At 36.2% G+C, this 14,706-nt stretch overlaps 1 protein-coding gene across 4 annotated transcripts in view; it reads right to left on the reverse strand.

Moving 5' to 3' along the window:
* LOC149780326 (nuclear receptor coactivator 5-like) overlaps positions 1–13,379 on the reverse strand; it is a 62,257-nt gene extending 48,878 nt beyond the window's left edge. For 2 of the 4 annotated variants that reach the window (XM_089937197.1, XM_089937194.1), the window contains exons 1-3: positions 13,281–13,364; positions 8,564–8,998; positions 6,096–6,206 (exon numbers count right to left, since the gene is read on the reverse strand). In XM_089937197.1, coding sequence (XP_089793323.1) covers positions 6,096–6,206; positions 8,564–8,981 — 529 coding nt within the window. In that variant the 5' untranslated portion in view covers positions 8,982–8,998; positions 13,281–13,364. Of the gene's footprint in view, positions 1–6,095; positions 6,207–8,563; positions 9,010–13,280 lie in introns of all 4 variants that reach the window. The other 2 variants (XM_089937195.1, XM_089937198.1) reach the window with 2 other exon arrangements.
* Between the last annotated feature and the right edge of the window lie 1,327 nt (positions 13,380–14,706).

Consider the following 14,706-nt stretch of genomic DNA (forward strand, 5'->3'; position numbering starts at 1 on the left):
AAAGACAAACGATATTCTTTACCCTACACTGAAGCCCTTTCAAAAGATTTCTCACTGGGACACTAGGACTACTGGCATTGTGTGGGTTTACACAAAGATAAAGAAAAAATACAAACCTCTAAATTGACTGCATATGTCCATCATTACTCCCTTTGATGAAAAAATGATTAATCTTACTGGCTATTCACGTTTTCATCACTACAATGGCAGTTAGTGCCGTACATGTACTTTAGTCTGGTTTACTGCAGTTTACAAATGACACCATACGCTGGACTGAATTTCACAAAACTGGTAGCAAGCCAATTAAAAAAAATAATACCTTATTACAACAATCTTTACTATTTATGCAGTCAGTGTTACAAAGGATTAAATGATGGCTAGTGGTTTTTATATTACTGTATGGTTGTTCAACTGTAGTCTTATTTAATGTGCACTTTGAATGCACACTACATGCAGTATCCTGAGCTCTCGTGTTTACAAAGGATAAAGTCTAGGTCAGTGGTGTCGATCTGTTTTTTTTTGTTGTGATGTGGTTATACATAGCAGTGTCGAAATGCATATTTTGCCAAGACATCATGGTCGCTGGATGCATTCAGAAGGTGGTCGCTCGTAACAGATCATTTATATAATAAAACTGATTCAAGCATTACGACTGTGGTCGTAAATGACTCGTGGGACTCCTGTTTTTCCCAAAATAGGAGCCCTGGACTCCTGGTTTTAAAATCCTAGCAAGACCTCTGCAGTTAATAAACCGAATCGATATTTGGCACAAATTTTTGTTTACTGATTAATCATTTTCACTGGAACTGCATAAAAGAATTTGTATCTGTTTGTCAGCAGGCAACCAGGCCATGTCAAATTTTTTAACAAGTATCCAACACCCCTCATCTCCAATTTCCACTCCACTAGGTGGACTCAAAATGAACTTTTATACACATCTATATTATCACCTACATTTGTATTCCAAGGTTTCAAGTCTCCATCTTAAACTGTGTCCAAGCAGCTCAGTGATATTATAAAACAATCCAACATCTGGACAGGCAATATCACAACATCTCTGCCATTTATATGAAAATCAATTTTCATGAAATTTTATTTTTCAATTGAAAATGTCCCTATAATACAATGGTGCTATTTTTTTCAAAAGAAAATGTTGTACAGTCTTTCTGGTACTTTAAAAACAAAACATAACAACAAAATATCAATAATAAACAAGAAGATTCAAGCTGAATAAGTGACATTTATTTATTACAACCAAGAATAAAAATGAACAACAGAACTTACACATATATTCATATGACTGCAAACAAAATATTATGGACAATTCCCACTCCCTCCCAATACCATCGGAAAATTACTAAATAACACTGCAATTATTTGATCAATAGATAATTTGATCTGATCTATTTGGGAAAACAGCAGGGTGATTGTACTTCAGGTATGTGTGTGTATGATTTGGACTTTTAACATAGCTTTAACAATTTTTCAGTCATATCGCTATGATGTCTGCAGTGTGGCAGCTTATAGTGATGTCTAGCACTGGGTTATCATGCCATAAATGTATAGCATCACGTAGCATCATGTCCCACCCAGTCACATCATTCTGACACAAGGCCAACCAGTCCAAACACTAACCTCTTATTGCTGAGTGCCAAGCAAGGCAGCAGTAAGTACCATTTCTACAAGTCTTTAGTATGACTCAGCCAGGGTTCAAACCCACGAACTCCTGCATCCAAGGTGGATGCTCTAACCACTAGGCCACTGGAGCAATCTGTGCTTCAGGTGATTTATTGGATTTGATGTCATACCACTCTACAACAAATAGCTTGTATTATGCCAATTTTCTGTCCTGAGAATACTAATGAGGGTAATCCCAAAGGTTCTTGTCAGGTGGCCAGTATCATGGAACTAATGTTAGTGTATATGCACATAGTATGATTGACCAACAAGTTGTTCTCTATCTCTTGCGTGATTTATCTAATATTACTGGTGGTAGCCACAATATATTGTCAGATAAATAAAACAAGGCAGAGAACAACAGGATGGTCGAATAGTATAGTTTTTAAGTGACATGACATATTACAGCAATTGTCTCAAAACATACATGTTCATATAAAATTTATACAAGAAATATTCAAATACAGTGGCCCCTTCTTATACGACCATCCCTTCTTGACTGGAAAAGTGGCTGTATAAAATGTGTGACCTTTCCAGAGGGGGACTATGTGACAAGTATGTGCTATGATGTTGTTGTTGTTGTGATTTGGATTTTTAACGTAGCTTTAACAATTTTCCAGTCATATCGCTACGATGTCTGCAATGTGGCAGTTTATAGTGATGTCTAGCACTGGGGCATCATGCCGCAGACATGTAGCATGATGATCCACCCAGTCACATTATCCTGACACCGGGCCGACCAGTCCTAACACTAACCTCTTAATGCTGAGTGCCAAGCGAAGCAGCATATTAGTACCATTTTTGTAAGTCTTTGGTATGACTTGGCCGGGGATCGAACCCACGACCTCCCGCATCCGAGGCAGACGCTCTAACCACTAGGCCACCGGAGCGGTATATGTGCTATGAAGTAAGAATGCTACAAATAACTTCAAAGCATTTAATATATTCATTTAAAAGTAGTTCAAATTATTTAAAGGTTCTTCTTGTCTTAAGAACCAATTTATTTCAAGTTAATATTAATAACGCTTATTCTTAAGCATGAAATGTGAGTATTGCTGATATGCGCTTAGCAAAACCATTCAAAAACGTCATTTAAATCTTGGTACATGCACTGCTTGGCATTTAAAATAATCCTTGTTCCATTCTGTTACGATGTTGTTTATCTGAGTCTTCCCCACAAAATATTTCGTCAAGAACTCTTAAAATTCTTCTCATTGTCATCAAGTTGAATGACTTACTTTTCTTTTAAAGTATTAATTCTCCGTTTATGTGATGACACGCTTAAGTTTTGTAAAGATTTATTGTTTTGTTTCCAATTGTTCAGTGCTGCAATTTAATGAAGCAGATGAAACTTTTGTAACATTGACGAAATGCCTTGTTTATAAAGGAATTGATACACGAACCGTCACGTGATTTTTCGGTTTTTGTCCAGGATCATGTTTTGTTCAAGATTAATTTCTTTGTGTGTTGATCCACAAAATCTATATTTAACCAATGCTGACCATGTTATGATCTTGTCAATTATTTCCGGTTGTAATCAAAGAAAAAACTCAACCTCACTACAAAGCTAAAAACTCTACCACATCATTGTTGACCCCATTTCCTGTAAACATCAGCATTAATGCTTTAATATTAACCTGGTACATGTACTTTAGCCAACACTTCTTTCAGTGATGAAATCCTTACATCGGTAAACAGACTCAAGTAAAGATAACCAGATTACTTACCATACTGTACAAATTAAATATTGGTCCTGGACACATTAAACTACAACATGGCCGTGTGTGAGGGGTAAATTTTACATTTTGCACTATTATGCTGGCCGCTGGTCATGTTAGAGGGATGGCCATTCTGGAGGGGTACTTTTGAACATAAATTCATCTGTACCAAGGGATTCTGCTGTAAATAGTGGGTGATCGCTGGTCAGGGAGGCCATTCATGAGGGGGACCATTGTACCAATTTCTGATTGGATCATTCACCAAAACTATTTCTGTTTAAATATTTATATCATTACTAACTAAAGACACTGATGAATTTACTTAAGTTCCAATAAATGTTGAGAAACTTTTGACCCTGTTAAATAAACAGAACAAAAAGTTTCCTTACCCAATGAGAAAAAAAAGTTCTACTGTCACTCAACCTGTACCGCAAAGGCTTACATATCTATATAATTTTTCATGCATTATTTTTCTCATAACAAAATACAACACACTAGGGATATTTTGTTTCATATTCAACATCTGATGATACCAGCTGAACATTAAATTACTTAATACTGACATCATATAGATTTGTGTACATCTTTCTTTTCTTTAAAATATTAACTATCAATTTAAATTTACTAATTGCAATTCACAGTTTGTTCTTCCCAGCTTAAATCTTTGGTAACAATGCAAAAAGCTGAAAAATCATTTTGATTTTTTTTTTTTAGTAAACAGGAAATCTGAGATCTATTATGAAATTTAAAGTCTCCTGACATGAATACAAAATCTTGTAACAGATGATATTTTTGGGGGCATAACTGTTTAAGTAATCGTTTCAGTATCTTTTAATAGGATGCCAAGACACCAAATCCCTGTGCTTTAAGATCTTGGTTTTAAATTAGGGGGCTTTTTTGTAGGGGGAGAAGGGCGGGGGGGGGGGGGGGCAACAAACTTTACGGCATAGAAGCACTTCTTAGGTTACATCGTGCCAAGCAGAATAAAGTGCCTTGTCCATTAATACACAATGGCTGCCAATCCAGGTTGTTGTTTTTGTGGGAATCAAACCAGCATCCCTTGTGTCTCAAGTCCAACACCTTAAACAAGGAGCAATTGTGGCTTGCTTTAAGAGTATGATTAGGACTATGCAATGTAGACAATTTCTGACAGACTGACATTTCTGATGATGTTATCAATCTTGAGGTCCAGCAGATAAAGATTTCTGAAACTGGAATTATTTAGTGCATGATTTATATTCATTACAACTTCCTTCAACTGAAATTAAGTTTTGTGTTATTCCCACTGTTTCATACTTCAGTCTATTTGACAAGTAGCTCTGGGTTTTGTAAAAATTCAAGCAGACAAATTGAACAATTATCAATCAATCATAAATCTGTTAGCAGAAACTGACAATCAGTTATGAAATTTGATCCAATTCCCAACACCATATGTACCCTGACAGGCACCACTTGATCTTTCTCATTTTTTTCAAACTGAAAGTGCAACTAAGAAGAGAATGACTGGGAAGTTTATGGCCAGGATACTCTTCAACATTTCAAAACTAAATAATGATAGTATTGTCCCATTTTCCCTTCCTAAATTAGTCACATACAAATTATATCACATTTAGGGTAAGAACTTTTCTCTCTGACCTCCAGTCATGCAGATAGAGTAGGTCACGGCGACCAAAACCTTATCTCTAACAGCACCAAAATTCTAGCTTTCTGGCTTTTTTCTTTGCAAATGAAATGTGTAAAGATGCTGAGTTATACAGTTTAAAAGCTAGATGATTGGTAGGATATAAGGCTTGTGTTGCAAATACATCACACTTACTAATGCATGTTGGACTGTGTTAGTTTGCAAGAAGAAAACCACAAAATAACAGTGGCATAAAATATATGCTTCTGCAGAATTGAAAATTAAATCAAGCAACAAGTTTTGAGTTGTACATTTTATTTTACATAAAAACATGCACTCTGGCACATTTAAGACCACCAGCTGACATAAAAAATTTTGTTTTACCAAAATTTTCTGCCTCAATGAAAATATGAATGCAATTTTGTGAATTTAAGAATCCTGCAAGATGTCCACATACTGGCTCACATAATCTTGGTTAAACAAACATAACACCCTTGGTGTTATTACCTTTTTGTTTAACAAACTGGAATAAATTCAATTTATAAACTGTTTTCAGAGAATCATTACAAAGGTTCATCTGAACCTGTTGTCTCCCCAGTGAATGCCATAACGTGAACATAGCTCTGTGCTCAGGAAAAGTTTCCAAAGTTTTAGACATGTAGCAATATTATTCCCCCATTTCAAGTGAATACACAATGGTATGTTACTTTAAAAACTTGAACACTGTTGAAGAACATGTGGCTATTGTAGAATTGACACTCAAATCTTCCCTTTATATATCACAATGAAAAATACCAAATTAACAGCACAAACTGTGCAAACCTTTATTAACCTATATACTTGCTTACAACAAATGCAATCAACAAAGACCCACATAATTAGCCAGTAGATCATGGTCTATGTTGTTTGTTCTACTGATTACTCCTAACAAACTGCACAGACACAGATCTGCAACCGCATTAGTGATGGCAGATCTGGTTCTGTACACTTTTGCAGATGGACTCGACTTAAATGTAAGAACATGATATATTTACTAATGGGGAAAAAAGTATCAGCAACAAATCTGGGAGGCTACTTACCTAAGACATTCCCTTTATACAACGATCCTTTTTCATTTTCTACAGCCTTACGTGCTTCTTCTTCTTTATCAAACTGAATAAATCCAAAACCACGATCATGTATTGAGACACCTGGAATGCAAAAATACCAAATGCAAGCAGGTAGTCAATAAAATGGATGCAACAGTCAATGTGCCTCAAAAAAATGTTTAATAACAATTTTGGACATAACAAACTTTTGTGCAAAAAAAACATTTTTCTTCTTTTAGTCTCTGTGGCCTTAACCATGCAATCTCCAAACTGACAAACGTCTTCCTTACCCCAAGTGGAACAGTCCACACAGTTTGCTCCAGGTGACCGGGATTTTTGACCACATGAACCAAATCAATTAGCAACTAGTAAATCTGGTAGAGGAAGAACCCAGGAAAAACCTCAGGAAGAACCACATACTCATGGGAAGCTAATGGTAAGCTATCTCACATACCCACATTGACCAAGCCCTTGACTCAGACCCTTAAGAACAGAGATGAGATATTAGTGTTCTGTAAGAGCCTACGACCACACAGATACTTAGGGCTCCAACAGTCGCCTTTAATGTAACTCCAACATCGAAGAGGTTTCACCTTACCCCAAGTCTGGTAACCATCAATGACTGAAAATTCAACTTACTGTATACAAGCCAGTTTTCTTATATTAGTCAGTGACCTTGTCCTTTGTCCTTTTGAGCCTGATATCAATAGGGTTCTTCCTTACATATGTGCAAGCCCTAGAATCAACTTTTGTGCAATCTCATTCAACTAAGCATTCCTTGCCATGAACTTCACACTGCATTAAGGGGTGGGTGGGCAAGTCTGTGTAAATATCAATAAAAAATCAGACAATGCCAAAAGATATGATGCCCAGCTGAAGACTTGCATATAAAAACTATGTGTTCATAAGAACATGTATATCTCATCGATGCCTGAAATAACAGCAGACCTGCCAACCCTGACGATTCCATCTCAGTAAGGCAGTTGATTTTTTTTCCGTTAAGACTGACCAGTCTTCAGTAAGGTCTAACAAAATATCAAATAACTGCTATTGTAAAGCACGAAAACATAACAAAAGGTTTGATGTATCGACGATAAACATTCTGTTCAACTGAAAAGTTTTTAAACCACACACAGACTTTATTTACCACAAGTACAGTTGCACATACTCTAGTTCCAAACCCTATGCAGCTCAATGGCTTGTTGCAATCCCTCAACTTGACGTTATTCTTGGAAATTCTTTTCCATTTCACATGACAGCAGTCATATCTCCCACCACGAGATATGCTCAAGTTGGCTCATGATGTCCAATAAACGTAGTTATTTCCTTTCCCACTTTTATTCACAAGAATCTGAATATTCCTTTTTTTATTCTTCTGTGTTGATTATAACACTTTTCTAGAAGCTTATTTTCCCTTTCGTCTTAAAAATGCATTTCTTTCTGTATGCCATTTTTAAAAATTCTATAATCAGCAGTTTTAATCATGCAGACGCATCGCATGAACAAACAGGTGCAGTTTAAAGCCTCTGTGGTGCTGATGTAAAGTTAGTCTGGTTCCCTGACTAATTTTACTAATTGTAAGATGAAACCCACATCCAAATAAAACACGGATGAACCAATAATCTGGATTTTTCAGCAATGATAATTTTTTCCGTAGTTTTTGGTAATATGCAATAAGTCCGTATTTTATGTGTAATTTTCTTAAGACTTACTGCAAAATGGTAAGAGTTGGCAGGTCTGTAACAGTTACATAACTTACCAAGGTGTGATGGAGGTATACAAATATGTACAAGGGTAAAACTATGGTACATGCCCCATCTGCTGTCATGATAGGGCATATAAAACAATTGTTTTTACAAGAGGATCACAGCCCCTTTTGAGTAAGAGTCATCCAATTTGCAGATAAAAATAATCTTGCAAAAAAAAAATGTGCCAACTACTTCTCTGAACCAAAAAATCGGTTTGCACAATTTTTCTTTAATTTGCATATTGTTTAATCAATAAATATGCAGGATTATAGTTTAATCAACACAAATTGAACATTTAAATATTTAAACTTTAGGTATTATTTTGAACCAAATCAACATTCACTTCTTCATAAAATCATATTTACCCATATAATTCAATCCAATATTTTCATCTTTTTCTTTGCTTCTTGTGATTTTTTAAAATTATGGATGAAGTTTATATATATAAAAACATCAGATTAACTTGCAATGGATAATTGGATTCTATTGCAACAATTACAATACGTAACTGTTCTAATGTGCAGTGCAGAGATGCACAAAAACGTTTTATGGTTTTACACAAAATAAAATGTAAAATACATTCACAATAAACGGCTGAACAAACATTTTTGGTGCATTTAGTTACAGCGGAAAAAAGGACATGCAGTAAAATATTCTTGAATCCAAGACTTATGTCCTGCACAAGATCTCTTACAGTGAATAGAAGATTACCTAAAACCTTTCCATACTGTGCAAACTTTTGTTCTAAATCTTCTTTGGTGACTTTATCTACAGGTAGCGCACCAATAAAAACCCTAGCATTGAGGAACCTAGGGTCATCAATGTTTGTTTTATTGCTTAAATGTTCTCGGGACAGTCCTCTTTTCTCCCGCTCTGAACTACGACTTCTGCTTCGTCTGCTACCACGACTTCTGAAGCTGTGATATGATCGTGATCTGGATCTATTGTGACTCTGGCGTCTGCGACCTGGAATTCTTCTTGACCTAGATTTGGATCTGCTAGGACCTCTCCGCTGAATGATCCTGCCGAATCTATCATATCTTTCTCTTCTTTTTGGAGAAGAGCTCCTACTTCTACTACTGCTAGATGATGAGCCAGAACTAACAACAACTGGATCACCCATTCTCATCAACTGTGCTTACTTCTCTGAAAGTACACTTTTAAATTCAATAATGAAAATAAACAAATGATATTACATGAAAAGTACTATGATTATGTAACCAGAAATGTGTGTGCAAGATAGTGTGTCAGAGAAGAAAGAAAGAATGTAAAAAAAAGATCCTCTTGCAACTACTTTCCTTTCATACATATAACTGATCAGCAGACATTGGTCAATCATGGAGCAACAAATGGATGAAGTAAATTTTCTACCCTTCACAAATGTTTCTTTACTCGACTGAAACAGCAATCCACTGAAATTTCCGAAAATTCCGTCCTGAAATAGGTTATCAAAATGGCACGTTCCTGAAATTCTTCAAACTGTCCAAAACAAAACCTTCTATGACAGCATTTTAAAAATAATCAACTTGATTTATTTTTATGCAGGCACTTTTTCTTAAATGCAGGATTATTACATAAATACTGTATATGCTCGCTTATAAATTGAGTCCAACTCCAAAGTGCACAGAACTAGATCTGCCATTATATAATGTGCAGTCAGATCTGGGTATATGTAATTTATGAGGAACAAATAGTAGAACAAACAACACAGACTCTGATCTGCCAGAGCAATATGCAATGATGTTGCAGGGTCTATATTGTTTGCAGTTGGACTTTTTTAGAGTATGCATCATTGTAGGATCCTTTCTGTAAAATGCTTTATATATTTAATCAACTGATAACTAATTAACCATGAAAATAACCTGTGTTCAGTAGGAACTGAGAAACTGTCCCAATCTGATCGTAAAGGGTCACAGTCCCATGCAAAATATTTGAAAATAATACATTACAAGGTTCCAAATCTCATCAATTTATTCTTGAAAATTTGCTCAACAATCATAATTTATTCCAACAATGACTGTTCAAGTTCCATTTCCATTTCCCGATCATTCAAGATGAAATTTAGCCAGGATAAGTGCAAATGTTATGGTGATCTTGAGGATCAGAGGGAAACAAATGTTCAGCCCTGTATCCCAAGGGCCAATTTACTGACCAAATGTTTATTGTTAGCAATATTGTTTTTAAATCATGAATAGCTCTGCTAGTGCAGAACAAGTCTGATAAAGCGAAAATAATAAAAAAATTAAAAGAATGAGTGCACTTGTATGTCAGAGTGGGGTACAAACCAAAATGTAGTCAAATGTATAGTAACAATGTTAATTTAAGTAACTCTGGTATGATTTTTTTCAATGCAATGTATACATTTAATTTTGCCAATTAAGAATGATATGAGAGATAAAGCTGCTGTTTTCCGGTGGTGTGCAGAGTGCAGACCGACAATTTCTTTCATTAATGCAGTACCAACTTGCATTTTTCTGGCACTTCAGCAGATACAATATGAAAAAGATGGATCACTAACATGCTGTCGCAAGGAGAATTGCTGGTAATAAAGGCATCATTACCAATTCTGCTTAAAACAAAAGTTGAGGAGAAGGCAGATATGGACAATGCCAAGGCAAACTGATTGTGTCTCATATTACTTGGCCCCCAAATGTCGGAGTAGTCCAAAGCACTCACAATTATGGATCACTGCCATCTCACCTGTCTGCATGGGTTTAAGTCTCTGGCTCAGCCAATGTGGGTACGTGAGAAAGCTTGCCCATAGCTTCTCATGGGTTGGCGTTTCTTTCAAAGGTTTTCTGGGGTTCTTCCTCCACCATTAATGCTGTCCACCATGTATAGCCTATCTTGTGCTGAAAGATGGTACTAAACCCTACAACAATTACTACCTGGCCAACAATAGACAGTTTGTTTTCATGGGTTTAATGCCATTTATCAGCACATGATAGGTTATATATGGCAGCAGTATATATGGTGGAGAAAGAACCTGGGGAGAACCACTGACACACAGGAACCTATTGGCAAGTTTTCTCACCTACTCATGTTAATCATGTTGAGACTCAAATTCATATGGACAGAGGCGAGATATACAAGTGATATATGAAGGCAAGAGACCTGGACCACTCGTCCATTACGGTCATTGTGAAATCTGTGTAAATTTGCCATGTGCGGGTATGTTCTTGGCTCTGTAATAAAATATCTTTTAAATGAACTGTCATTTATACACATCACAATTCTCACATTTACAACACTAAAATACCCAGAATATCTGCTGGTTCCTATCTATAATTTGTTTAAATGATCTGCATACATACACATTTGATTAAAGCATCTATTTTTTGGGGCTACAAAAAAGTTCTGTTCACAAATGTTACAAGCACTGAACATTTCTTTACTCCATTCTCGGCCTCTCAAATTATGATGCAGAAAATTTCTCAACATTAAAAACTTACTTTTTTATTATACTAAAAATTGTGTTAAAATGTTGCTTTGCATAAAGTTTAACCTGAAGCATTTTTAGTTCTTACAGTGAACTGGGATTTGATGATTTGGGTGGGGACTCCCTGGATTTTCCTTTGGTTTCCACTTTATTGGCAACAGGAGTCATTAAAATGTCAAAATCAAGGCAAATCCCTGGCCCAGACACATTTCTCACATTTCCTCTGGGCTTCTGTAGATATTCACAATGCAAGGCTATAATGCTAGGAAAACTGTAACGGAGATCAAAAAACTTTCAGAATCAAACAATCATAAAAAACTTGTTAGCCTAGTGTGTTGACTGGCTAAAACAAAATCACAAGCTCAAACTATATGACACAATACAAGCACCTGAATTTCTCAAATGGAAATTTGTTGCAGCAGATATACCATAAGAATGCAAGTTCAAACTACAACATAATGCTTGTTCCTGGGCATAATGTGCCAATAAAATTTAGTTTAACAGCCATTTATGTCATGTGACTAGTAAGACAAGTGGAAATTTCCAGGTCAAATTTCATCAACACAGTGGGTTCGTCTCATGTGTCAACAGATTAAAGATGTACCAAATGTTATATTCACAATTTCTGCGAAAATAAATCATCATCCTATGGATTTCACGAGGTACAACAAAGATGTACGAGTATTAAAGTTATCAAGGGCATTTAATAAGTGGCTACCCACTGCTTACACCACACAGCAGGGCCCCGAGTGGTCTAAAGCGCTCTCCGTTACAGATCATTGCCATCTCACCTCTATCTGCGTGGGTTCGAGTCCAAGGCTCGGCTAGTGTGGGTACGTGTGAAAGCCTGCCAGTAGCTTCTCGTGGGTCGGTGGTTCTTCCCTGGGTTTTTCAGGGTTCTTCCTCCACCATTAATACTGGCCACCATGTATAGCCTATCGTGTGCTGAAAAATGGCGTTAAACACTACAACAACAACACCACACAGCATCAGCGAATTCCAATATTTTTATAGGCAACTGTCTCTGATCCTACACCCCAGCATAACTGTCCATATATAACAAAATGGTGTGCCAAGAGTCTGAAGATGTCATGAACTAAATGACCTCTGATGTCAATGACAGTAAGGTTGTGAGATTTGTATAGTCATGTGACTCGGAATGCAAATGGCGAGATCCAGAGAGAATTTCAGCAATGATGGATTTTCATCTCGTCTGTCTGCAGATTAAAGACACATGGCGAATGCTATGCTCGCCAATTTTAAGAAAATAAATCATATTCCTATCGATTTCATGCAGGTATATCTTGATAAAAGGTTGTTCAAGTTTGCTAGGCCAGCTAGTACGTGGTTACCCTACGCCGACATCACAAAACTTTTCGACAGGGAATGGACTCTAACCCTACACCCGAAAATCACTGTCCAAATACCAAAAATGGGGTGGCAAGGGTCAGAGGCAACTCGGACTATCTATATATTTACAAACATAAATACTAGCTGAACTGACTGGTTGTGCCTAACCTGATTAAACTAGGGGGTAATATGCTGCCCCACATTCTAGAATACAAATAGAAGTTTATTCCCAACATATACTTGTACGCACTGCTTTTTGGTTTAAACCCGGCAAAGGAAAACTAACGATGATGCATCCTCCGCATTGGCTACATGACTACCTTCGCATTTTTCAACGAGTTCAACTGAACAAAGAAGCGATGCATATTGTATTTGTAAATCCTGTTGAAGTCAAAAGTGCAAACCATGAAATGGCCATGCAAAGAAAAAAGAGCGATGCCTGCATACATTATTCACGATCGTCAAAAGTGCAAATAACGCGGCCATCTTTGAACATGAGGTCCTTTTCAAAATATCTCGATCTTCAGAGAAACAACGTTAACTACTATAACAAGATGTAAACACCATTATTAAAATAACGCGCCTTACAATCCTGGTCTATACTCAAAGATCGTTTTCTTCATGTAGCAATTTTCTTACCCAAATTTCGCCAGTGCAGTTAAATTTCTCCTTTATAGCCTCGTTCTCATAATCCAGTTTGGCTATCTCTAAAACTCGCACAGACGAAAGATACAGTACAGGACAATTGTCAAACGAACAATGCACGGGGCACACGAAACCGAAACAAGCTCTAGGATCCACCCAGTTACTGAAATGCCTAAATGATTTGTCTGAGTCTTCTTTTTTTTAAATTTTAGAAACGAAAGTCTTCTGTTCCGATTTTGCTAAAGCTGTCAATATTGTTCCGCACAAGAGATTTCAAAATAAAAAATGTTTTTGTTTTCTATCATACTTACTATTTGCATTTTGCAATCTTTACCTGTAGATGTCTTTATGTGGGGAACAGGTCAAAACGTACCAAACCGAAACGTACCCAAGTCAAAACGTACCCAGCCCGAAACGTACCCAAATCAAAGCCTACCTAAGTCAGAACGTACCCAAATTAAAACATGACCCATACTTGCTTTAAATAATGGCGCAGTTTTAGTGCATTATGTTTCATATGACAATGACTGAGCCGATGGGCAATGAAAATCGCAGCTTGAATCGTTATTAATACTTTACATCTTTTTATTAAATACTATTCATTTTAAGGAGTAATCCAAACTATTTAGCTGCATTCAAATCCATGTATTCCAAGAAGTTTATAGATTAATCAAATCAGCTACTTGACAAATTAAACACCTGCAATCCCACCCAAAACCAATGCAACGTTCGGTAGAGATGCTAATTCTCATATCTGTTTGCAAGGAAGCCCTGTCAAATGCAATATTACATTAGTCAAATGTATCGCTTACGGACACGTGAACTGGAATTATGTGCTGACTCACACCAAAAAAAAAAAAAAAAAAAATCACCTAATTCCAGTTTAATTTACGGTGTTTCTGTTCTTGGTATTTTCGGCATTTTTTTTATCATGAGCAATTAATTGTCACAGAAATCGAGTATTTCTCATGGTGCAAGTTGGTATGACATAAATACGCAATAGAAAAATGGAACGTAATGAAAATAAAATAAAATGCGAAATAGAAAAAGGAACGCAACGCAATAAAGACGAAATGGAAAATTATTTCGTTTTTAATTTTTTAATTGTAATAAGTCAAAAGAATTTTTTGTCATCAGATGTACACATATCTTTTCCTACTGCGAAATACTACAAATTTAATTCATTTTCAAAACCGACGCTAATAACTATATGAAACGTGTACATTTGAGCGCTGTTTAAAACACACGAAGCAGTCATCAAGCATGGTTCAGATCGGGGTTGGTCGAATTTTCTCCTCGCGAAAACACAACCTAAATATATTTAAACGATATATATTAACACAAACACGTAATTTCTTAATGTGCATTGGAGCTAGATCATAAGATAAGATAGTTTCATTGCGTCTGCTGATTTTCATTG

This window comes from Sinohyriopsis cumingii, chromosome 16, assembly GCF_028554795.1.
Source record: "Sinohyriopsis cumingii isolate HCF-2022 chromosome 16, ASM2855479v2, whole genome shotgun sequence".
In the NCBI taxonomy this organism is placed as follows: domain Eukaryota; kingdom Metazoa; phylum Mollusca; class Bivalvia; order Unionida; family Unionidae; genus Sinohyriopsis; species Sinohyriopsis cumingii.